Source organism: Triticum dicoccoides, chromosome 4A (genome assembly GCF_002162155.2).
Source record: "Triticum dicoccoides isolate Atlit2015 ecotype Zavitan chromosome 4A, WEW_v2.0, whole genome shotgun sequence".
Taxonomy (NCBI): Eukaryota; Viridiplantae; Streptophyta; class Magnoliopsida; order Poales; family Poaceae; genus Triticum; species Triticum dicoccoides.
Genome location: NC_041386.1, coordinates 361,286,990 through 361,312,676, shown reverse-complemented (window position 1 = coordinate 361,312,676; position 25,687 = coordinate 361,286,990). Strand labels below are relative to the sequence as shown.

The 25,687-nt window shown below is 44.4% G+C and overlaps 1 protein-coding gene across 6 annotated transcripts in view; it reads left to right on the top strand.

Annotated features, from left to right (window-relative positions):
- Window positions 1-25,687, top strand: part of LOC119285923 (ubiquitin carboxyl-terminal hydrolase 12-like) — a 51,847-nt gene that overhangs the window by 9,746 nt on the left and 16,414 nt on the right. For all 6 annotated transcript variants that reach the window (XM_037565260.1, XM_037565259.1, XM_037565257.1 and 3 more), the window contains exons 10-21: window positions 585-694; window positions 1,900-1,974; window positions 11,161-11,239; window positions 11,330-11,476; window positions 11,562-11,642; window positions 11,733-11,852; window positions 11,940-12,062; window positions 12,630-12,707; window positions 12,808-12,896; window positions 12,992-13,100; window positions 13,268-13,336; window positions 13,428-13,538. In XM_037565260.1, the coding sequence (XP_037421157.1) occupies window positions 585-694; window positions 1,900-1,974; window positions 11,161-11,239; window positions 11,330-11,476; window positions 11,562-11,642; window positions 11,733-11,852; window positions 11,940-12,062; window positions 12,630-12,707; window positions 12,808-12,896; window positions 12,992-13,100; window positions 13,268-13,336; window positions 13,428-13,538 (1,191 nt within the window). The remainder of the gene's footprint in view (window positions 1-584; window positions 695-1,899; window positions 1,975-11,160; window positions 11,240-11,329; window positions 11,477-11,561; window positions 11,643-11,732; window positions 11,853-11,939; window positions 12,063-12,629; window positions 12,708-12,807; window positions 12,897-12,991; window positions 13,101-13,267; window positions 13,337-13,427; window positions 13,539-25,687) is intronic.

Sequence of the window (25,687 nt, the reverse complement as noted above, 5' to 3'; positions counted from 1 at the left end):
GTGCACTAGATTGCCGTCTTGAAGATGATCTTGGAGATGAAGATGACTTGCATTTGTTGAGCATGTTTTTGATGAGCTCTATTTGTGCGTCCATCTTGGTGTTGATGTAGTCCCACTTGGCATCGAAGTGATCATTGTAGGCTTAGACCGGATGTGATGTGCCTTCCCTATCCATATTGACACTCGAGCCCGGTGTGAGTAGAGAAGGGATTGAACAATACCAAAGTTACCTCTTTCTGATGTTGGTGAAGGATCAAGCGATCTCACAATTGACAATATGAAATGAATGCACTTGGTAATGAGCCTTGTCCAACCTCACACCTACACATATGGGTTATAGTGGAGCCTGGTAGGGATTAGTAGCACGGAATCAAGCAAATTAAAGTTCAAGATGTTGTCGAAGTTGGAAGCAAACCACAATGAACTCCAAATGTTATGCTAGTGTTCACAAAAGGATAGATAGAAATAAAAGAAAATCACACATAAAGATAATGAGAAAATATGCAGCTGAGTAGCTATTATCTTCTTCCACATGTTAAAAGATTAACTTTCCAGTTCTGAGCTTGTCATGCCTGCTTTTGCAGATTAATGACCGCTACGAGTTTCCTTTGCAACTTGATCTGGATAGAGATGATGGCAAGTATCTTGCTCCAGATGCAGATAGAAGTATAAGAAACCTTTATACTCTCCACAGGTGATTACTTTAATGTTATGCATTCAGTTGTAGGAACTCTGGATTGTTTGAAGTTGAAGTTGAGTAATTTGTCTATCACAGGTTCCCAATGGTTTAATATAGTAGTCTGGGGACTCACATTGCAAAAGACATTGTAACAGTAACATCTGTTTCTTTCATCTCGAACCTATTGATGAGCATAGGTTATTAGTTGCTATGCTTTAGTGGACAGGGACTTGAACGGAGGCAAATGTTTTGTTATATATGACAGAGGAGTGTTCCTGAATGATGATTCATACTTAGTCAACTATAAGAATCTGTCCACTGAAGCGCCTCCTTAGAATCTGCCAGGCATAAAAAAAGATCTCCTTGTCATATGAATTTCATATTTGTTACTAATGTTTGTCAAAATGTGTTTGTGCAAGTTCTAAATACGAATTTAAGTAATTACTCCCTCTGATCCATATTACTTGTCACTCAGACGCATATATCTAGACGTATTTCAATGCTAGATACATCTGTTTGAGTGACAAGTAATATGGATCGGAGGGAGTACTCCCTCCGTTCTTTTTTAGTTTGCGTATAACTCAGCGCATGCATACCAAGCAAGCCATCCGATGGGTTATTTTGGACTGTTTTATCCCTGCATGCAACGACCTGGAAAGATGTATGGCTATTAATACGCATGTAGCCATTGGCTCCTTTTTTCTCTATTCGTGCTTCAGTCTTCTTGGATTCTCTGCGCACGCTTCCCCTGCCTCCTCTATGCATGCATGCGTTTGGACTGTAATCACTATCCGGCTGCATGCACTGCTCTAAATTAGGGGTAAACTTGGAAACAGCTGCTGAAAAAGTGGATCACGCAGAGCATTTAAGGAAAAACAGAAAAATCTTAGACGCAGACTATTGAGGACCGGAGGGAGTACTAGTTAGGGCATGGTGTTTTCTTGGAAACCAGGCGGTAGTTCTTTTTTACAGAGCCAACAAGTCCAGTCCTGGTAAAAGCGAATTTAGTTAAATTGTGTTCCTAACCAGACAGGATCTTAACTATCTTAAGAAAATCTGGTTTGGACAATACTTGGGATCCAAATAACCTGTTGATTTATTTGTATAAACCAGTTTCTTGCAGACCAACCTATTGTGTCTAATACTAGTGTGCAAATAGGTATCATGAATTCCTTGCTACATCTTCCTTCTGTACTAATCTTGTTTATTTGCTTTCTCAGCGTTCTTGTTCATAGCGGAGGAGTACATGGTGGTCATTACTATGCATTCATACGGCCAACGCTAGCAGATCAATGGTTATTTCTCTAATGACTTTTGTGGTCTTCTAGTACCACAATTTACTCAATTAATTGCTTCTCGTTTTCTTATTCATGGCCACTTGATGGTAGCTGAATATACATGGATATACACGTGTCTCAACTTGACAACATAAACTAGCTTACTAGGACAGGTATTTGTTAGATGCTTCGCTACCATCCCAACCTAGTATCCAAAGTATCATGTGAATTGTTGTGCTTACAGATGAGAATAATGATAATCTTGGGTATAGTTTGTAAATTTGTGCAAGTATTTGTTAATTGGACCAAGTTGCTCTCTTTCCATCTCCCTCATCCAAGTTTTCATGAGATAACTGTTTCCAGGATTTTCTGTAAGCTATGACCAGTCAGCTAGCATGAACTCCATTGACTTTCTTTAGAATACATTGTCATTACTTGTTCCAATAGGTTTGGTTACTCTGACTGCACCCAGACGTGATAGACTCATAGTAGACTGTGGTATCTTAAGTTACACTTCTGGTGGTATTCGCTGCCACTGCGTGAATTGAGAGTTAGAGAGAACAACAGTTTTGCCAAGAATACATGAGATTTGTGTATCATTCAATAGACGAAGATAATTTTACACGGATGAGGTTTTATTTGGGTTAGTTTCCTTGTAGGCTCAAGTATTTGAGACCAAGGGTGTGTTTCAGATATTTTGTTTATGATGCCTAGCTAGGCAAGAACTTCTAGCTAGCACGAGGTAGAGCCTACAAGAGTAGCAAGGGAAATTATTTGGTTCATTTTACCATCTGACAAGTTAATTATAAAGATCTGAGCGTATGTTCAACCACGGCTTTGTTTTATTTGTTAGCATGACATTATGTAGCATTCACCTGATTCTTGCTGACCCAGTGTTATGTGGGCTAGCCCATCAAACTTGAGCCTTGTCGTTTAATTAGAGTAATAGGGGCAGTTCTGATGGGGTTTTGGGTGGCGGCCAAAATAAGCTGCCCCCTACCCAGCTTATTTTGGTAGCCCAACCTAAAATAAACTGCCAGAATAAGCTGGGTAGGGGCAGCTTATTTTGACAGCCACCCATATGCCCCAAAAGAACTGCCCCCCTAGTTGATTAAGCAAGTTCGTGAGGAAGGAATCCGGTTAGTTTAGAGATCTTATTAGAATTCGAGTAGATTTACCAGCTTGTCGGTCAGGTCTTGTCTACTATATAAAGGGCTGACCCCTCTCAATAAAGCAGAGAAGAATATTGTCATTTACTTTTATCTGTTTTTCAATAATTAGGGTTCTGTCAGTAGTAGATCCTTTCAGTTTTGTGTCGAAGATCAAGACCGTGGAGCAGATGAAGATCATCATGAAGCAATTTGGAGGCCTTCACATGAGCGGATGACTGGGCGCTCCTCGCCTAGCTGGTGCAGCGCTTGAGGGTGCTTGAGCAACTCTTGCTGGCCCTGCCCCCACCACTAGATTCCGTGGCTGCAACAACCGCCCACAATGCCAACTCCGCATCCCAGGCCCGCACAGTTGTGCCTCTTGGCCTACGGGGCTGTTGTGCCTCTCTGATCCTCCTACGGTTGACTCAACTCCCACACATTCCTCGCCCGCACCACTAGCATATGTTCTACCGTCAAGCACTCCAGAGCCAACCCTGACACAATAGGTTCGGGGCCCCACCCCAGCTGAGTTGGCACAACATCTTCGTCAGGGCCTCAACTGCGACGAGATTTATGTTCAGGGGGTGTGCACAGTTCTTTATTGAGGCTGATGACTCCGACCACCCCCTCCTAGTAAAGCAATGAAGAATATTGTCATTTACTTTTATCTACCTTTCAGTAACTAGGGTTATGCAGTAGCATTGTTCAAAACATGGACTGATAAATCAATTAACTGGCCGATAAATCCCTTCTCAGTGGGTCACTTAGTAGCCGATTAACTGGCTGACTCGCCTATTAATCCTCTATCGCCATTCAACTATGCCCAGTTAACGAGTTAACGATTTCTACGGGAGAGCCAGTGCAGCTCTCCTGGCAGGGCAAGGATCTTGTAGCCCATTTCTGATAGTTTGCTTGGCAAAGCTAGTAGTTTATTTTCTACTCCATCCTGAATAGATGGTGTACAGTTTGAGTGATTTCATCCTGATTTAAGTGGCATGTATGTAGATACTCTGTAATCTTTCCGATTTACCCCTCATGCGCTCGGCCGAGAGTAATTATCGGCATTGCATGTGAGGAATTAAAGTGCCAACCGAGCGCATGCATACTTGAAGCAACACAAGGTTGTGTTGGAGTAACCCCACTTGGTTGCTACGAAGTGTACAACACAAGTGTTGAAGGAACTACTTTAATGTGCTGCGCTAGATATCGCTCTAGAGGCAAATATAGGCCGATATGGCAGCATGAGTTCAATTCAAAACAACTAGAGCACAAGATGTAATCCAAGATCTTAGATAAGAACACCAAGTTTGTTACAGGTAGCGGGGACCTCTATTTATAGGCTTTGGGAAGCCTTCACATCTCAGTTCTGGTTCCAAAATAGAGGCTTTAAGATGTATTCTGGTTCCAAAATAGAGGCTTTGGGAAACCAAGATGTAATCTGGTCCCAAATAGAGGTGAGGACCTCTATTTTTAGGCTTTGGGAAGCCTTCACATCTAAACTTCTACTTATAGCTAGAATACTCTAGAAAACATTACTTAAGATACAATGTTCCACTCATAGCTAGAAGACTCTAGAAAATAGTAGCTAAAGCTAGGAAAACAAGCAAATACTAGAATAGAGTAGAAGTATCTAGAAGTAGGCAAATGGATTTGACTTATGATTTTCTTTTCTTTTCCTTCTCTCTATTGTTCCTCATCATTCTCCTCTGGTTGTTTGGAACTCGACCTTTAGTTATCTTCATAGAGCGCTTCTTCTGGGTGATGGAGAGTCAAATGCGCAACATTGAATGTGTTGGATATACCCGTCTCGCTTGGAAGATCCATCACATTGGCATTATCATTTATCTTCCTCATAATAGAGAAGGGCCCATACCTTCGCTGCCTAAGCTTCCTTTTAACACCTAAAGGCGGTCTTTCTTTCGGAGGTAGACCATCACCTTATCAACAACTTGAAATGATTTCAGCTTCTTGCAGTCAACAAATTGTTTATATTCCTGATTTTGTACTTTTGAAACACAAGAATTTCTTCAAATAACTCGGTGTCATTATCAACAAAGGACAATGCTGATTTTGAGTTTCCCCTTGATGGTAGCTTCACCGGGTCCACTACATGTGTTGGAACTTTAGTGTAGATAATGGAAAAGGGATTCCTTCCTTTGGATCTATGCTTGGAGTTGTTGTAGGAGAACTCTGCAAGTGATAAAGCCAAATCCCATTGTCCCTTTCTTTCTCCACAAATGCAACCAATCAGATTACCCAATAATTTGGTCACCACTTCCGTTTGTCCATCTGTTTGTGGATGGGTAGTGCTAGAAAATTTTAAGTCAGTGTTGAATTGCGTCCACAAAGTGAGCCAAAATGCAACACGAAACTTGCCACTTCTCGAAAGAATAGGTTTGCCACACGGAATGAAATGAGCCATTTTAGAGAATCTGTCCCATGACCACAAACACAACATCACTTGCTCATTCTGTTCTTGGCAAACCAAAGACAAAGTCCATAGTGATATTCTCCCATGGAGCAAACAGGAACAGGCAAAGGCATGTATAATCTTGTGTTCTGGACTTGTCCTTTGTAGGTTCGACATATGGGGCACTGCTGAACAAACTTTCCTGCACCTCTCTTTAGTTGTAGCCAAAAATAACGAGCCTCTAGGTTAGTCATAGCCTTGTCGTGTCCAACATGGCCACTAACAACAACAACAACAACAACAAAGCCTTTAGTCCCAAACAAGTTGGGGTAGGCTAGAGGTGAAACCCATAAGATCTTGCGACCAACTCATGGCTCTGGCACATAGATAGCAAGCCTCCACGCACCCCTATCCATAGCTAGTTCTTTGGTGATACTCCAATCCTTCATGTCTCTCTTAACAGACTCCTCCCATGTCAAATTCGGTCTACCCCGACCTCTCTTGACATTCTCCGCACGCTTTAGCCATTCGCTATGCACTGGAGCTTCTGGAGGCCTTTGTTGAATATGCCCAAACCATCTTAGACGATGTTGGACAAGCTTCTCTTCAATTGGTGTTACCCCAACTCTATCTTGTATATCATCATTCCGGACTCTATCCTTCCTCGTGTGGCCACATCCATCTCAACATATGCATCTCCGCCACACCTAACTGTTGCACATGTCAGCCTTATAGTCGGCCAACAGTCAGCGCCATACAACATTGCGGTCCGAACAGCCGTCCTATAGAACTTGCCTTTTAGCTTTTGTGGCACTCTCTTGTCACAGACAATGCCAGAAGCTTGGCGCCACTTCATCCATCCGGCTTTGATTCGATGGTTCACATCTTCATCAATACCCCCATCCTCCTACAACACTGACCCCAAATATCGAAAGGTGTCCATCTGAGGTACCACCTGCCCATCAAGGCTAACCTCCTCCTCACACCTAGTAGTACTGACACCGCGCATCAGGTACTCGGTTTTAGTTCTACTAAGCCTAAACCCTTTCGATTCCAAGGTTTGTCTCCATAACTCTTACTTCCTATTTACCCCCGTCCGACTATCGTCAACTAGCACCACATCATCCGCAAAGAGCATACACCATGAGATATCTCCTTGTATATCCCTTGTGACCTCATCCATCACCAAGGCAAAAAGATAAGGGCTCAAAGCTGACCCCTGATGCAGTCCTATCTCAATTGGAAAGTCATCAGTGTCGACATCACTTGTTTGAACACTTGTCACAACATTATCGTACATGTCCTTGATGAGGGTAATGTACTTTGCTGGGACTTGTGTTTCTCCAAGGCCCACCACATGACATTCCGCGGTATCTTATCATAGGCCTTCTCCAAGTCAATGAACACCAACCTCCCAGGCATGAAACCAAACTGATTTTTGGTCACGCTTGTCATTCTTCTTAAAGCGGTGCTCAATGACTCTCTCCCATAGCTTCATTGTATGGCTCGTCAGCTTAATTCCACGGTAATTAGTACACCACCGAACATCCCCCTTGTTCTTGAAGATTGGTACCAATATACTCCGTCTCCATTCTTCGGGCATCTTGTTTGCCCAAAAAATGAGGTTGAAAAGCTTGGTTAGCCATACTATCGCTATGTCCCCGAGGCCTTTCCACACCTTAATGGGGATATAATCAGGGCCCATCGCCTTGCCTCCTTTCATCCTTTTTAAAGCCTCCTTGACCTCAGACTCCTGGATTCGCCGCACAAAATGCATGCTGGTCTCATCAAAGCCTCATTGAACAACTTGTGAAGTACTCCCGCCATCTATGCTTAATCTCCTCGTCTTTCACCAGGAGTTGGTCTGCTCCGTCTTTGATGCATTTGACTTGGCCAATATCCCTCGTCTTCCTCTCTCGGATCTTGGCCATCTTATAGATGTCCCTTTCGCCTTCCTTCGTGCCTAACTGTTTGTAGATGTCCTCATATGCCTGACCCCTTACTTCACGGACAACTCGCTTTGCGGCCTTCTTCGCCATCTTGTACCTCTCTATGTTGTCTGCACTCCTATCCAGGTATAGGCGTCTGAAGCAATTTTTCTTCTCTTTAATCGCCTTCTGGATATCATCATTCCACCACCAGGTATTCTTATCTTCGCTTCTCCTTCCCCTGGACACTCCAAACTCCTCCGAGGCCACCTTACGAATGCAAGTCGCCGTCTTCATCCACACATTGTCCGCATCCCCTCCTTCCTCCCAAGGGCCCTCCTTAATGACCCTCTCCTTGAACGCCTGAGCTACCTCCCCCCTTGAGCTTCCATCACTCCGTTCTAGCGACGTTGGCACGCTTATCCCGCTTGACACGAATCCGAAAGCGTAAGTCAACAACCAACTTATGCTGAGGTACAACACTCTCTCCAGGTATCACCTTACAGTCTAGGCACACACGCCTGTCTTCTCTTCTCGAGAGGATGAAATCAATCTGGCTAGAGTGTTGGCCACTACTAAAAGTCACCAGATGTGATTCTCTCTTTCTAAAGAGGGTGTTAGCTACAATCATGTCATAGGCTAGAGCAAAGCGTAAGACATCTTCTCCTTGATTCCTGATGCCATAGCCAAAGTCCCCATGTGCCCCTTCAAAACCTGTGTTAGATGTAACCACGTGGCCATTGAGGTCTCCTCCTATGAAGAGCTTCTCGCCGATCGGTACACTCCTAACCATGTCTTCCAGGCCTTCCCAGAACTCCCTCTTGGTGTTCTCATTGTGGCCTACTTGCGGGGCATACACGCTGATAACATTGAGAACTAAGTACCCTACTACCAGCTTGACCAGGATAATCCGATCCCCACGTCTCTTGACGTCTACCACTCCATACTTGAGGCTCTTGTTGATCAAGATGCCTACGCCATTTCTGTTTACAGCTGTCCCTGTGTACCACAACTTGAAGCCGGTATCCTCTACCTCCTCCACCTCCTTTGCCTTCTGTCCCCTCCATTTGGTTTCTTGGACGCAAAGGATATCAACACCTTTCCTCACCGCTGCATCAACTAGCTCCCGAAGCTTCCTTGTTAGGGACCCTACGTTCCAGCTACCTAAGCGAATCCTGCTAGGCTCGGCTAGCTTCCTTACCCTTCGCACTCGTCGAGTCAAATGCGAAGACCCTTGCTCATTTTCCACTACATCGGGGCGCCGATGTAGCGCTCCACTAAGGGTGCGACGACCCGATCCTCGCTCACTTGCCACCATATCCGGATCAAGATACGGTGCGCAACCAGGGGGGGTGACAGCCTGGCCCTTGCCCATTTGCCACCACACCCGGGTTCCGATGTTGCGTGTCGCTGAGAGGGTTATGCCCCAATGAAAATCTTTTGGGTTTTATCTCCATAAGAGTGGCTGAGTTTTTCCGTTGGCTCGCCAAGCCTATCACAACCCTCCTCTACCCGGGCTTGGGACCGGCTATGTTGAGACAACATAGGCGGAGTTCCAACATGGCCACTAAGATCACCTGAATTGAGGTCTCTGATCAGTTTGTCAGGCCATGGAGACTACAGCACCTGCTCCTGACCTGCCGCTTTGCTCGTCAGACTTGGCATATCATCCTTGACTGGTTGCATATTCCGGTCCAAATTCCAAATCAGGAACCCAAAGTCATGGAGTGGTGGCTGCGCGCGAAAGAGCTCACGCTGCCGGCGAATGAGAAGGCCCTCAAGTCCATCACGCTTCTTGTACCCTGGATGTTATGGAAGCACAGGAACGCGTGTGTCTTTGACAACGCCACATCATCCATCGAATCGTTAGTGGATAGGATCAAGGATGAGACCCGATGTTGGGCAAAGGCTGGAGCCCAGGGGCTTCGGGTTGTTCTGCCCACAACCTGGGACGTCCATTGATAGTATGCATGACACTGCTCACCTCCTAGGAGGCCTGTTCTACCTTTCCCATGAAATGAAATGCAAAGGTCCTTTGTGTTTTCTCGAAAAAGTTTGTCACGTAGAGAACTTCTTGGATGCACAAACAATCATTTTTGAAGAGATAGCCATCTTGCACCAAATAGTCGTCACCTAATGGCTGTATGTGCTTTACCCAAACATGGCCAAAGTCTTCGTCACCTGCCTGGAATTTCAACCTCAAAAGAAATCAAGAGACATGCACGACAACTCAAAGCATTGGCTACTCGATTGGTTGCTCCAGATTTATGCACAATGAGATAGTTAAACCTCTCCGGATATGTTGTCCATCTTGCTATCATATGATCAACATGCTTTTGATTTCGAAAATGCTTCAAGGATTGATGTTCAGTGTAAACGATGAGCTCTTTAGGCAGCAAATAGACTTGCCACGTTTTTAAAGCTTGAAAAACTGCATACAATTCTTGTTGACAAGTACTCCATTTCTGCCTAGCTTCACTTAACTTCTCACTAAAGAAAACAACGAGCTTCCTTTCTTGAGATAGGACAGCTCCAATGCCTACTCTATTTGCATCACACTCCAACTCAGAAGCCTTGTGGAAATCAGGTAGCACCAAGACAGGAGCTTGTGAGAGTTTTTGCTTGATCTTATTGAAATTAGCTTCAGTCGCTTCTGTCCATTGGAACTTTCCCTTCTTTAGACACTCGATAATTGGTGCCATGACAGTGCTGAAATTCTTCACAAATTGCCTGTAGAAAGTTGCAAGGCCACGAAAACTTCTTACATGTCCACTCCTTTCTTGATCCACCTGATAGTGTAGGGATTTGGATAATCATGAGTTTCAATATTTAAATGGTTCACCAAATTCTGCGAGATAAGATTCTTGCAGGTGCAATTATCAATCACCGACTTGTGCATTTGCCCTAAAATATTTTCTTCCGTTGTTTGTCATTAGTGGCGTGGAACAAAGGAGACGCTGAATCACACATACCACCTGTTCACCTTTCTTCTTGACAAACCTCTTCTTACCCTGTACATCTTCAGATTCGTATTCTTCCCCATTGTCTTCATCATCATGGATAGCTGTGTTAACAAATTTCCTCAGTGGGCAACATTGACTTCTGATTCCCTTTTTCTTTTCCTTCTCTTTATTGTTCCTCATCAATACAACATTGCCTCCTCTCGCTGCATGCAAGGAATTAATGACCAAGCCGAACAGTTGCTGCGGAGAGCCTCACACATGCAGGAGAGAGGAAGTGCGTTGCTCGTGGATCTAATAGACTTAGCATAAACTCGAGATATTCACTGCATCAGTTACAGTTAGATAGTGGTGTTCTCGTCCAACATTGTATTCATCTGCTCCCTCTTTGGTCTATGTGCAAAAATTCCTGCGGCACGTATTGTGGGACGAATGGAGTAGCAAACACCCATCCTTGCTAAGCAAGGCTAGAGTTAGGCTGGCCTAGAATCCAAGCACACCCAAAGATAGTTCCGTAAGGGTCTGGGTATTGTCAATGAGTCAAGAACGACGACTTGGTCTTTCTCGCCCAAAATGCCTAATCCAAGTCTGTCTCCCCTTACCAACGCCATAATCCTCTACGTTTACGGGCTTTTTCCAAATGGTAGTTGTCCTGATGGCAAGAATGTTTACACGAGTATGTTTCTGTTTTCCACATCTTTGCAAGCAGTTTCCAATTGTTGACACATTTTGGAAAATATTATTTTGTGTAACAGGTATAAATTTGATGACGAGCGTGTAACAAAAGAAGATACTAAAAAGGCCTTTGAAGAGCAGTATGGGGGTGAGGAAGAGGTATGTTCCATTTCACACCGATATTGAACAATTAATGTTTGTTCTACTCATCACCATCATCTACATGGCTCTCTCTTTTTGATTATGAAGTTACCTCAAATAAACCCTGGATTCAACAACACTCCATTCAAATTCACGAAGTATTCAAATGCCTACATGCTTGTATACATCCGTGAGAGTGACAAAGAGAAAATAATGTGTAATGTTGATGAGAAGGACATTGCTGAACATTTAAGGGTATGTAGAATATTATATTTCCCCCATCAGTTTTGAAAACACTACTTCATTGTGGTATATTTGAATGATGAATGTGGATTCACAGATAAGGTTGAAGAAAGAACAAGAAGAGAAAGAACATAAGAAGAAAGAAAAAGCTGAAGCCCATCTCTATACCATCATAAAGGTCAGGATCTGCTTATTGTAGTGTTCATCATAGCTTGGATTTTCCTTTTGAGTTTGTTGCTCACAGAGCTTCTTTTGAAACTGTATCCAGATTGCCCGGGATGAGGATTTAAAGGAGCAAACTGGTAAGGACATATATTTTGATCTGGTGGACCATGAAAAGGTCCGTAGCTTCCGAATACAGAAGCAATTGCCATTTAGTACTTTCAAGGTAACATGTCCCTGGAACTCCATGCAAGTTGTTATCGTTGCTAAAGATTAGTAATTTGTAATCTAACTGCTACAAACTGTTTAATAGGAGGAAGTTGCAAAGGAATATGGCATCCCAGTACAGTTTCAGCGCTTCTGGCTGTGGGCTAAGAGGCAAAACCATACATACAGACCAAATCGCCCATTGAATCCTCATGAAGAAACACAATCTGTAAGTTAAATTGTTGGAAAGTGAAGCTTTAATCTGTTATCTCATTTTGGTTGGCTTAGGTCCAGTTGACTATTCTGATCGCGGGGTTAGATCTACTATCAATGCAGTATGCTTTGCTGTGACATAATATAGAACTCTTACGAGGGGAATAACATAAACAATGTGAAAATATGTAGTCATTCCAAGGACTCGCCCAACTTCCAAATGGCGCTCATTTTTTGGATTTACCACCAACCAAACTTAAAATTACAGCAGTGTGTAGTGTGCGGATACTTGGGAAAAAGCAAGACCTTTATAGTTTGGAGTTGTTGAGTGTACAGCATTGTATAGTTTTTCTTCAGTGTGTTCTATTGTATATTTGTTCATAAATTTCGTTGCGCAAAGCTGGTTATTTCCAAGAACCAATTCAGTAGCTCAATCCAGTGTGCTTAATTGTTTAGATTACTTTAGAAAAAATTGTGAGAACAATGTAGAATCTTGTTGTGTTGCTTACATTTTGTTATCTTTCTATCAGCTTTGCTTCAATTATGTGCCAATAGTCCAATCACTATGTTTTCTTCTGCACAGGTGGGGCAACTGAGGGAGATATCAAATAAGGCACAGAATGCTGAACTGAAGCTGTTTTTGGAAGTGGAATTTGGACTGGTAACTGGAGTTGCTCGCTTCCTTTTCTGTATGTTATTTATTTTAGAGTATGTCTTGGACAGGATTCAGGTTGCTTAATTACATCTGATTACTGATGTAGGATTTGCAGCCTCTTCCTCCTCCCGAGAAGAGCAAGGAAGATATTCTTCTTTTCTTCAAACTGTACAATCCCGAAAAAGAAGTGCTTTGGTAAATTCTCTTTGAATTGCCCTCTTCACCATCCTTTCATATATATAACTGTAAATTTCCTTATGCTTACATGTTACATTCGTCAACCGGTGTAGTTTTGTGGGGCGGTTCTTTGTAAAGGCCTTGGGGAAACCTTCAGATATTTTGAGAAAACTAACTGAAATGGCTGGGTTTACCCCGGATGAAGAGATCGAGCTATATGAGGCAAGTGTTAAATCGACGATTTGATACATTTGTACATTCAAAGTCAAGATGTCAAAGCTTAAAGTTTTCTCTGCTTTACTTACAATAGTCATTTTGAGGTTTATCAAGTTAAATGGTGATAACCTTACATGACGATTGTACTTGAGTCGGTTCAATTTTTAATGCAGGAAATTAAGTTTGAGCCAAATGTAATGTGCGAACATATTGACAAGAAGCTTACTTTCCGTGCTAGTCAGGTTTGTCAACAGTGTTTCTTCGATTTGAGAAATGCAGAACTCGAATTAAACTGCTTACTTATTAATTCCCCAAATTTCACAATATTGCTAGCTTGAAGATGGGGACATAGTCTGTTTCCAAAAGTCACCTAAAGCAGACAGTGGTACTCAAGTGCGCTATCCTGACGTCCCTTTGTTTTTGGAGTATGTTCATAATAGGCAGGTATAGCATAATATGCTCAACTCATTTTTCTGTTTTATATGCTATTATGCTATGTTGGTCATTCCCAGGAAAGCTTTCGAGTTACTTGCAGCTTTCTTTTTCTCTTCACTTTGACTAAGATATAATACTCCCTCCCGGTTTATAAGGCTCACGCCTATCCCTATAGATCAACAATTCGACCAATGTAATACGAATTGTATATCAGGTGGGCCTTACAAACCGGAAAGGAGGTAGTAATACCACTGTTAAGTTCCTTTGGGACGGGGATCACTATATGCCATAAAGTTCTTGAACAATGTGTAATTGAACAATAGGTAAAACTGTGTCTATCATAGCTTGCCACAGAACTTGTTTAAGGTCGCTATATATATATATTGGCAATTTAGACCATTTGCTGTCATGGTGTCCTGGCGAGACCAATCAATGTGATTGCCAGGGTGCCTATGCATTACTGGAGTTGCTTATGTCCCTTGGTAGGAAGGGAAGGGGTGTGTAGAAAGAAGCAAAGGGTGGTGGTGGTGGAAGAGAAATCTGTGATGTGAAGGCGTCGCTGGGCCAATGAAATTTCCATAGTAAATGTAAGCGAAGGGAGTAAGATCATGCAGCACTGCCCACTTGAGGCTAGTCGGAGGGTATTGTTAGGGCCATAGTTGCCTGATTCGCAATTGTGATTCGCTACCTCATACGGGTATACTTCTCGGATTTGCGAATTGGAAATTGGGTTAGTGAATTGAAACATTGGAATTCGCTGAACATGTTTGTCACAAAAGATTCAAGCTTGTACAAATATGTACAAAAAAAAAGAGAAACTGAGAGACAACAAGCACTTGCTCACCGCTTGTCTAATGGGCCAAAGCTCATCAAGTGAACAGCTAGGGCAGTATGTCACTAAAATTCCCCTCGAGTTCTTCCCATCCCCTACCTTTTACAGCGTCGCCACTTCTATGCAGGCCAACATTCTCTTCCTCTCACCCTTTGTCCTTGGTCCTCAGCTCCCTTTGCCACCATTTTCTTCTTGTGCAGGCCAGGGTCCTTTTCCTCTCTCTTATCCTCTCAAGCACAGGCACGCTCAGCCCAACCCTAACCATATACCAGCTGCCGCCCTGCCCTGTTCTGCCACACTTCTCCAAACATGCATTGCTGGGTGGCTGGCGCACCGTGGGTTCCTTCCCTTCAACGAATTGGGGAGCGAATTGTAACCGGAGCTATCTCGAATTCCGATCTGAATCGATCGATCTAGATCCGTGTTCAGCGGCTTGTTAGTGAATCCGGTAACTATGGTTAGTCGTACCCACCCCCCCAAAAAAAACCATGCGAGAGGAGATGCTTGCAGGATTAGAGGGAGGCGAGGGCAATGGTAATTCTGCTGTGTCTCTCTCAAACCGATGCCCCTCCAGGTAATAGCTGCAGGGACACACAGTTGGCGAGCTGGTGGTGCTGTGACAAGAGTCACACGACTGCTTTAGACGATCTTTTGTTGATGCAACACCTGAAGGGAAAAGTGATGTTGGCATTCTAATCTTCTGTACTCGCTTTCATCAAGAAAATACTCATATGGCATGCCAACTTCTTAATCCAGCCAGCCCTAGCTGTTTCTACTCTATTTATAGAATTCCGTTAAATATTCTTAGCCAGGAAGTTATTTCTATATGAGAAAGTTATCCCGTAACTGGCCTTAGGCCAACTTGAGATAAGATATCTACTTAGAGATGATATTTGTTTAGATGTGGTTGATAGGGCACATAATTTTTTTGGTATGGAAGAATAATCGCAATCTATCTCCCGTCTACTTTATCCTCCTAATTCCATATCTAAACGCTGATCCTGATCAGCCGTGACGCCTGGCGGCATTTTGACATAATATGACTTGATATTTTTCAAGGGAAAGAAGATGAGACCATGATGCTACTCTCTCCGTCCCAAAATAAGTGTCTCAACTTTGTACTAATTCTTTGTACTAATTCTAGTACAAAGTTGTACTAAGCTTGAGGCAGTTATTTTGGGACGGAGGGAGTATTACCTCTGATCTGTTGGCCAAGGGCATTGGCTGCGCTGAGTTTGGTTGAGTTCTGGTGGATACAAGTGATGGTGATGTGCAGATCTGCAGTGGATCAGATTTCGCCAGTCTTAGGGCAACTCCAACGCAGATCACCAAAACGTCTGCGGACAGGGATAGGGGTGGAGGCCATCCAACTGCAGGCACCAAATGTCCATTGCCAGTTTTTTTTCTGTACCCATACTACTCAAAACAATTAAAGATAAATAGCACAATCTTAAGCAATGGAAAGATAAATACTCTAATGCAACAATAATTCAAATAAAAATAGTACAACCCATAGTCATCAGAATTGTAGGAACGAACCTTTGCCTCATTGAACTTGCGGTTTTTCTTGCCTGAGCTTTGGCCTCCTTCATTCCTGTTGAACATGGACTCCCGCTCAGTGCGGGTCAGCAGCAAGTGCTCCTCGCGAGCATCACCGATTTCTCCTAGACACTCCTCATGTGCCTTCAATCGTCCAATAATCTCTTCCACCGTCATGGTTTTAAGGTCACCAAATCGTCCAATAGTCGAAGTAATTTGGAGAAACTTGTTGGTGATGGCGCGAAGGAACTTCTTGATTGCAGAAGTCTCCTTGAACTTCTCGCTGAGTGCCCTGATCTTGTTGATGATGGTCATCAACTGGGCAGCAAAATCGTTAACCGACTCCGACTCCTTCACGCGCAACCACTCAAATTCTGTCTTGAGAGTCCACGTGCTCAGATGTGCAGTATCTTCATGGCCTCCCAAATCGCCTTGGTTGTCTCCTTTTTGGCCACCAGGAAGAGCATGCCCCTTGTATCCCTTGGTAATGGCTGCCAATGCCATTTGACCCTTCTCATCCGTGGGCACTTTAGGATCTTTTGGCTCGACAGAATCCCAAACCCTTTGGGCACACATGGACACCTTCATCTTGATTGACCATGCCAAGTAGTTGCTCTGTGTGAGCATAGGGTATTGAAGGGAAACAATAGCTCCTTTATCCATACCTCACTCAAGCTAATAAACCTGGCTCTGATACCAATTTTTAGAACCACTAGCTCTAGCTCTAACAGGACTTGAGCTCTAAAGGGATGTGCTTCACACGCACGTAGACAAAGAGCTACTACTAGTAGGAAACTTTATTCGATATCTCAAGTGCTACAAGCTTAGTATTAGAAGCAGGATAATTGTCGTTTTATAGGACTATACAAACCGGCTATGGTACCTTTCCTAACAGCTAGCTGGGACAGCTCAGTGCAAGCTTTTACTACTGTCTAGGTACTACTGCTGTCTCTCTGTAGCTCAAAATCAAATAAGACTGCTTTTTACTGGTGACAGCTATTGATGAGGAACACTAGATGAGGAAATATAAAAATAAAATCGCATGTCAGACTAGCAAACATGCGCCCGTGCGTTGCACCGGGAGAAAAAATGACTACTCATACACACAGCCGATGGCATCAACAAATTCCTTGAAATCTTTCATGATGTTGCATGACAAACAACAAGATAAGTGGTGTTGTGCAAAAACATAAAGTTGGAATGATTTTTACTGTACTCAAGGTGTTTTTAATTTATTAGATAACCAAAATATCTACCTAGTCGCAGTTATCTTTTTACGCCTTTGTTGTTGTTCCTCCATAGTGATTCCCAACAAATAGCCTTTGTTGTTGTTCCTCCATAGTGATTCCCAACAAATATTGCATTAGGATAAAAATAGAGAATACATTTTAGTATTCAACGATAACTTGTGCATACGAGCATTATTTTTTCTTGCTGATGTATGCGTTTATAATTGTAATCTAAGTCAAGATTTAATTTAGTTGCAAACATATTAGTAGTTTAGTGTTGCAAACATGTTAGTAGTTTAGTGTAAATCATCGTATCTGGGTCGGTTATTGTGCATTGTGCGAAATAGAGAGGATAATTGTATACTTGTTGTCAAGGTTGTCAGAATCGTGATTTTGAATCGGATCGGAGCTTCGATGGTAGGATCGCAAATCATAGAATCTTCACTATCAGAATCGTATAAACGTAGCTTCTAAGAACTAAAATCGTAGAGTCATAGGGGTTAGTTTGAATCGTAAAGTCATAGAATCGTATAACAGAATCACGATTCTGACAACCTTGCTTATTGTAACCTTTAGCATATGGTAGCTGATTGGAATCAACATCCCCTTTGATGCTAATAATAGCGTTTGTGCCAATTTAAATGGTATAGGAAGATATATAATAGTCATTTTCAAAATACCCTATATAAAGAAAGTATTAATTAAGATTGCATCCTAAATCAAATTTTAGAAATGATTAACATGCAAGATGATAGCATAATTGGAATCTACACATTTTTCTGAGAAAATTTCAAATATAATATGCTAGATTTCGAGTTAGGATTAAAAAGATACGAATGTTTTAAAAAGTATTTGAATATGCTCGATAAAAAAATTAAACAAAAAAGTGCACTCACCTGGGATCGAACCCAGGTCTATCGGGTGGAAGGGTCGCACCCTAGCCATTGGACCGCTTGCATGCTAGTAGCAGATTTGTGGGCCGCTGGCTAATAAACCTTGTTCGGTGCAGCGACTTGTAAAAAGAAAAGAAAACATTGTTTTTGACTTATGGGTGGCATAGTGGGTAATTCGTGGCAACTTCGGGGGCAAATTTCATGACGTACCGCTAGAAGCAGTAGCCCCTTTATTATTATGTAGAGATTTATTTGGCTGCTTATACTCTAGTGTAGTCTTTCTTTTCTTTACTCTACCTGCTGTTTCTAGAGTTCTCTAGTTATAAGTAGCTGTGAGTAAAATGGTGAATCCTAAATAATGTTTTCTACAGTGTTCTAGCTATAAGTAGAAGAATGTGAAGGCTTCCCAAAGCCCTATAAATAGAGGTCCTCACGTCTACTTTTAGCAATCACTTCAAAAGGAGTCAGACACCCGCTTTCGACGCCGGGTGGGAGAGGGGGTAAACCACTATTCGATATCTAGCGTAGCACGTTGAAGCTGTTCCTTCAACAGTTGTGTTGTACACATTGTAGCAGCAAGGTAGAGTTGCTCCTCCACAACCTTGTGCTGCTTCAGGTGGTATCAGAGCCCCGTTAATCCATACTAGTTCTTGCTGTTCTCTTTGAAAGCGAGCTGCAGCAAGCAATGGAGCAACCGGAGAAGAGGATGGATGCTGCAGAGCAACAAATCAAAGAGATGTGTGAAGATCTTAATCGGAGATTTGACCAGCTGGTTGAGATGATAATAAAGGGTGTCCCCCCTGCTACCAATGAAGGAGATTCATCAGAAGAATTTTATTTTCCAGAAGTTGGTGAACCATTTAATGCTTGAAACCTGTTATCATCCAAATTCCTACATTATTGGACGGATCAAGAAAGGAGTGAATATGAGGATCACCGAACAATGCAACTTGCCACTTTCTTTGGGCAAGCATTATTGCTCAAATGTGTTGTGTGACGTGGTTGATATGGACGCCAACCATATTCTTGGGAGACCTTGGCAATTTGATGTGGTACTACACACAAGGGCAAGGAAAATTGTTACTCTTTCATTATTCTACCAAACAAAACTGAAGGTAATACCTCTAAGGTGGAGGGGAAAACTATGTTAACTATCTCCCACACCTCTCATGAGTTTATGGAAGACTTGAAGGAGACAGATTTATGTGCTGCACTTGTTGTAAAAGGAGAAGAGCACCTGACTGTTGAAATTCCAGCAAAGGTACGTGGTTTATTGGCTGAATTTCAGAACATACTTGAAGGGCCACAAGGCCTGCCACCGATGAGAGGAGTTCAACATAGAATTGACTTAATTCTGGGAGCAAGTCTTCCTAATCTTCTATACTGTCGAAATAAGTTCAAAAGAGCATAATATATTGAAGGAGAAAGTGGAGGAATCGCTGCAAAAGGGACACATTCGAGGAAGTATTAACCCATGTGCTGTACTAGCCCTGCTCGCGCCAAAGAAAGATGGGTCTTGGCGCATGTGTACGGATAGTAGAGCCAACACAGTAAGGTATAGTTTCCCTATTCCCTGTTTGGATGATATGTTGGATCAGCTTAAGAGTGTGCACAAAGCTAGATTTAAGAAGTGGATATCATCAAATCCGTATCAGACTCGGTGATGAATGGAAAACAGCCTTCAAGACAAAGGAAGGGTTGTTTGAGTGGCTAGTCATGCCATTTGGACTCTCAAATGCACCAAGTACCTTTATGCACTTGATGAATCAAGTATTTCGACCCTTCTTATCCCACTTTGTTGTGGTCTATTTCGATGACATATTGATCTATAACAAGGACGAGGAAGAATGATCACATTCGGAAGGTGCTAGAAGTACCAAGGAAAAATGAGCTCTAAGTCAACTTGAAGAAATCTGTTTTCCTACAAGCACAACTTCTTTTCCTAGGATTCTTCATCATAACATGTGACGATATTCGTGTTGATGATTTTAAGGTTGAAGCAATCCAAGAATGGCCAACTCCGAAGACCATTTCTGAGGTAAGAGGTTTTCATGGCCTTGCAATTTTGTATAGGTGATTTATGAAGAGTTTCAACACTATCATCACGCCAATTACCGATTGGGTGAAGAAGGGAAAGTTCCAATGGACAGAAGCGACTCTAGTTTCAATGAGATCAAGCAAAAACTCTCAAAAGCTCCTGTCTTGGTGCTACCTGATTTCAACATGACTTTTGAGTTGGAGTATGATGCAAGTGGAGTAGGCATTGGAGCTCTTCTATCTCAAGAAAGGTAGCCCATTGCTTTCTTTAGCGAGAAGTTATGCGAAGCTAGACAGAAATGGAGTACCTATCAGCAAGAAGTGTATGCCGTTTTCAGAGCCTTGAAAACTTGGAAAGTCTATTTGCTGCCTAAAGAGTTCATTGTCTATAGTGACCATCAATTCTTGAATCATTTTAGAAATCAAAAGCATGTTGATCACATGATAGCAAGAATGTTGCGGACTTGACTCTCTACCGTCCAAAAGAAGCGCTCTATGAAGATAACTCGAGTGCGAGTTCCAAACACTAGATGAGGAAAAATAAAAATAAAATCGTATGTCAGATTTGTTTGGCTACTTCTAGATGCTTCTACTCTAGTGTAGTCTTTCTTTTCTTTACCCTACCTGCTGTTTCTAGAGTTCTCGCTTTAATTTCTTGTAGTCTTTCTTTTCTTTAACTCCTCGCTTGCCAGCCTTCTTTGGTTCCTCATGAGCTTTTACAACCTTCATGAGACGCATCATCAGGAAATCGCCAAGTACCAATCCAGATTCTTCTGGGTTGAAAAGGGTGATAAGCAGAAGTACCATATGATGAGCTGGCCCGACATTTGCAAACCCAAGGACCAGGGCGGTCTTGGGATTTTGTCCTCCCGGCGCATGAACATTGCACTCCTGACACGTTAACACGTTGGCTCTGGCGCATTGCTAATGGCGATGGAGGCCTTTGGCTCACCATCATCCGGAACAAGTACCTTCGGGGACAGCCACTCGCATTCTGTCAGCGCTCTGGCGGCTCCCAGTTTTGGCAAGCCGTCATCCAGCTGCTGCCTGTACTCCGCATTGGCACGTCTATCTTGGTTGGTATTGGGTCCTCGACCATGTTCTGGTTTGATCGGTGGATTGGCGACCTTCCCCTGACCACGCGATTTCCGGAGCTTTTCGCCATTGCGATCGACCCTCGGGTCTCTGTCGAGGTGGCCCTTATTGACTTAGGGCGCCTCACCTTCCGCCGTCCCTTCGGCCCACCTGAAGTGGCCGCTTGGGATGCCCTCCTCCAGGACATCGCCCTCCTCCCGATGAACGTCGCCGACACCCCGGACGCTATCTCTTGGCGACTGGAGCCCCCCGGCTGCTTCTCCATCAAATCCCTCTACGCGGCCATCGCCCCCTCGACGGCCCACGAGCCCTTTAGTTTGATTTGGGGCATCCGCTTGCCCCTGAAAATCAGGATCTTCCCATGGCAATGGATCCGCGGCCGCCTCCCGTCCGGCGTGGAGGTCCTTAAGCGTAATGGACCTGGAGACGGGATTTGTCCCCTATGCGGCACGGTGGAGGATGCGAACCACATCTTCTTCACTTGCTCCACGGCCCAGTTTCTATGGTCGTGTTTTCGCGAGACGGTCGGTGGCCAGTTGTAACACCCTCGATGCGACTATATCTCCCACGTGTCGAAGCACGACTTAGAGGCATAATCGCATTGAAGGCATATGTCGCAAGTGAGGTAATCTTCACACAACCCATGTGATATAATAAGGGAAAGAGATACATAGTTGGCTTACAATCGCCACTTCACACAATTACATGAATAAAGCATTACAACATCCAAATACAATCAAGGTCCGACTACGGAACCAAAATAAAAGAAGAACCCCAAATGCGACAAAGGTCCCCGATCGACCCCAACTGGGCTCCACTACTGATCAACTAGAACGAAACAACATAAAGAACACGATCTTCATCGAGCTCCTCCTGAGCTTGGTTGCGTCATCTGCACGGACTCATTGGCACCTGCAAGCTGGTTTTAGAAGTATCTGTGAGCCACAGGGACTCAGCAATCTCGCACCCTCGCGATCAATACTATTTAAGCTTATGGGTAAGGTAAAGGTATGAGGTGGAGCTGCAGCAAGCGACTAGCATATATGGTGGCTAACATACGCAAAAGAGAGCGATAAGAGAAGGCAAAGCACGGTCGATAAGAATATGATCAAGAAGTGATCCTATAACGACCTACGTCAAGCATAACTCCAACAACCGTGTTCACTTCCCGGACTCCGCCGGAAAGAGACCATCACGGTTACACACGCTGTTGATTCATTTTAATTAAGGTCAATTTCAGTTTTCTACAACCGGACGTTAACAAATTCCCATCTGCCCATAACCGCGGGCACGGCTTTCGAAAGTTCAAATCCCTGCAGGGGTGTCCCAACTTAGCCTATCACAAGCTCTCACGGTCAACGAAGGAATAGACCTTCACCCGAGACGTTCCGATCAGACTCAGTATCCCGGTACAACAAGACATTTCGACAGGGTAAAACTAAACCAGCAACACCGCCCGAATGTGCCGACAAATCCCGATAGGAGCTGCACATATCTCTTTCTCAGGGCACACTCAGATGAGCGCTCCATACAACTAAAACCAAACCTCGAGTTTCCCCGAGGGGGCGCTGCACAGGACTCTAGTTTGGACCAACACTCAGAGGAGCACTGGCTCGGGGGTGGGGGGTAAAATAATGATGACCCTCAGGAGCGCGACTCCCAAAAGAAAAGAAAAGGCTAGGTGGCGAATGGTAAAACCAATGTTGGGCATTGCTGGAAGAGCTTTACTTAAGTCGAACTATCAAGGGGTTCCCATTATAGCCCAACCGCGTAAGGGACGCAAAATCCGGGAACATAACACCGATATGACAGAAACTAGGGAGGCAAGAGTGGAACAAAACACCAGGCATAAGGCCGAGCCTTCCACCCTTTACCAAGTATATAGATGCATTAAGATAACATGGCAATATAATGATATCCCCAACAAGTAAATAAAAGATGTTTCAACAAGGAACGACCTCCAATCTTCACCTGCAACTAGCAACGCTATAAGAGGGGCTGAGCAAAGCGGTAACATAGCCAATCAATGGTTTGCTAGGACATGGTGGATTAGAGGTTTGACATGGCAATTGGGAGGCTGACAAGCAAAAGGTAGGCATCGTAGCATTGGCATAGCAAAAGAGCGAGCATCTAGCAAAGCAAAGATAGTAGTGATTTCGAGGGTATGATCATCTTGCCTGAGATCCCGCAAGGAAGAAGAACGAGTCCATGAAGAAGACAAACGGAACGTAGACGAACGAATCCTCACAACACGACGTTATCGGAACCAACCCGAAGGAGCAAACACCGGAAAGGAGCAAACAATCATGGTAAACAACCATCACATAATCATGGCATGATGCACAATCAAGTATGATGCATGTCCGGTTTAAGTATGCATGGCATGGCAAAATGCACAAGCAATCCTACAAATTAAGTGGAGCTCAATATGCAACGAGTTGCATATTGACATAACACCACGATAAGTTATTTAGTTTGATCCCGTTTATGTACCCAACAATATTAAATGTTGTTAGCATGGCAAGAGGGTGAAGCAAAGTAAAACTACCTAACTAGTCAAGGTTAAATGAGGCCGGAAGCAACGAACAACAAGTCCGGAAAAATCCCCATGTGCAATTTAAGGATTTGGTACTGTTCTGCCCTAAACCATGTTTTAGAGTTGATAAACATGCAAAGTGAGGCCACCATGTTAAACTAGGCATTTTTCTACCCCATTTACATATAAAGATTATTAAAATCGGAGTTACGGTTAATTAGTTATGAAATAAATCATTTTAACATGGCATAGGAGCAAATTAATGCAAACAACATTTTTAACATTTCAAACATGGATAAAAGTTGGATATTATTAATCTACACAAAATTCTGAGCAAGTTTCATATATAAAACATTTTAAACCGATGCACGGTTAGTGAGTTATTAGATGCATGAACTAGGAGGACTATTCTGCAAAACTGGCAAACCCTGGACAAATGGGCAAAATCGCTCCGCAGAAAAAAACATGAATCGGGCCGAATCTGGGCAAGCCCAACAACAGAAGGAAAAAAAATGGGGCGCTGGGTGCTCTCACCAAGGGCTTCGGCCCGGCTGGAGGGGAAGCAGGCCGAGGCGGGGGCGGCGCGCTGGGCCGGATGGAGCTGGCCTGGGAGGCCAAGGCGGCGCTGGGCCTTGGCGCCTGCGACTGGAGAGGAGGCCTGGCGCTGGCTGCGGGAAGCTGGGCCGGCGATGCTGGGCCTTGGAGCTTCGGCCCATGCGGGGAGGAGGCGGAGGCGCTCGTCTCCCTCGATCCCGATGGGATCCCAGGAGGCAAGGGCGGCGGCGCCCGAGGTCAATGGCGAGGCGGCAGCGGCGGCTTGCCGTCGGGGAGGAGCAGAGGAGGCCCCTGAGGTGCGGATCCGGACGGGATCCGTCCGTTTCCGGCCGCGGTGGTGAAGATCCGGCGACGGAGGCAGCGAGGCGGCGAGAGTCGGCGCCGGCGACGAGGCTCGGAGGCGGCGGCGGAGGAAGACTCGGGCGGCGGCGACCGATTGGGCTCCGCGGGTCCGATCCGGGCCCGGCGGGCCTGGCGCGGTGGAGGAGAGAGAGGACGGCGGCGCTGACGTGGCACGCCGTGGTTGGTCGCGGCGGGCGGCGCGGACATGTCCGGCGCGGGAAGAAACGTCCGGCGGCGCGGTCTGAGAATTTTTAGGGTTAGGGGAAGAATGAACCGCGAATTTCGGAGGGGGGTGTATATATAGGTATAGAGGGAGCTAGGAGAGTCCAAATGAGGTGCGGTTTTCGGCCACGCGATCGTGATCGAACGCTCTAGATGATGGAGCAGAGTTAGGTGGGTTTTGGGCCAAAATGGAAGGGTGTTGGGCTGCAACACACACGAGGCCTTCTCGGTCCCTCGGTTAACCGTTGGAGTATCAAACGAAGTCCAAATGATACGAAACTTGACAGGCGGTCTACCGGTAGTAAACCAAGGCCGCTTGGCAAGTCTCGGTCCAATCCGAAAATGTTTAATTCCCACACACAAAAGAAAGGTAGAAATGACCACCGGAGGAGAGCGGAACGCCGGAATGCAAAACGGACAACGGGGAAAATGCTCGGATGCATGAGACGAACACGTATGCAAATGAAATGCGCATGATGACATGATATGCAATGCATGACACGCAAGCAATGACAAGGCAACAACAACGAATAACTGAACGACACCTGGCACATCAGTCTCGGGGCGTTACACCAGTGGTGCAACACCAACTTCCCTGACCTGCTTGAGATGCATGCCTCCTTTCCTCGCTACCGCCATATTAGATGATTATGCGTTGGGGTCCTTGCCTGGACGCTTTGGACCGTTCGCAATAAGCTTGTTATCCAGAAGGTGCCTCTTCGACGTGCTACTGACGCTATCTTTAAAATGTGTGGCTACTTGCAGCTTTGGCGGCCGCTTAGCCGCCCCCCAGGACCGGGACGTCATCAACACTCTCCTCGCCGACCTTCGATCGATGGCCTTCCGCTTGGCGCCTCTGCCCCCCCCCCCCACCCCCC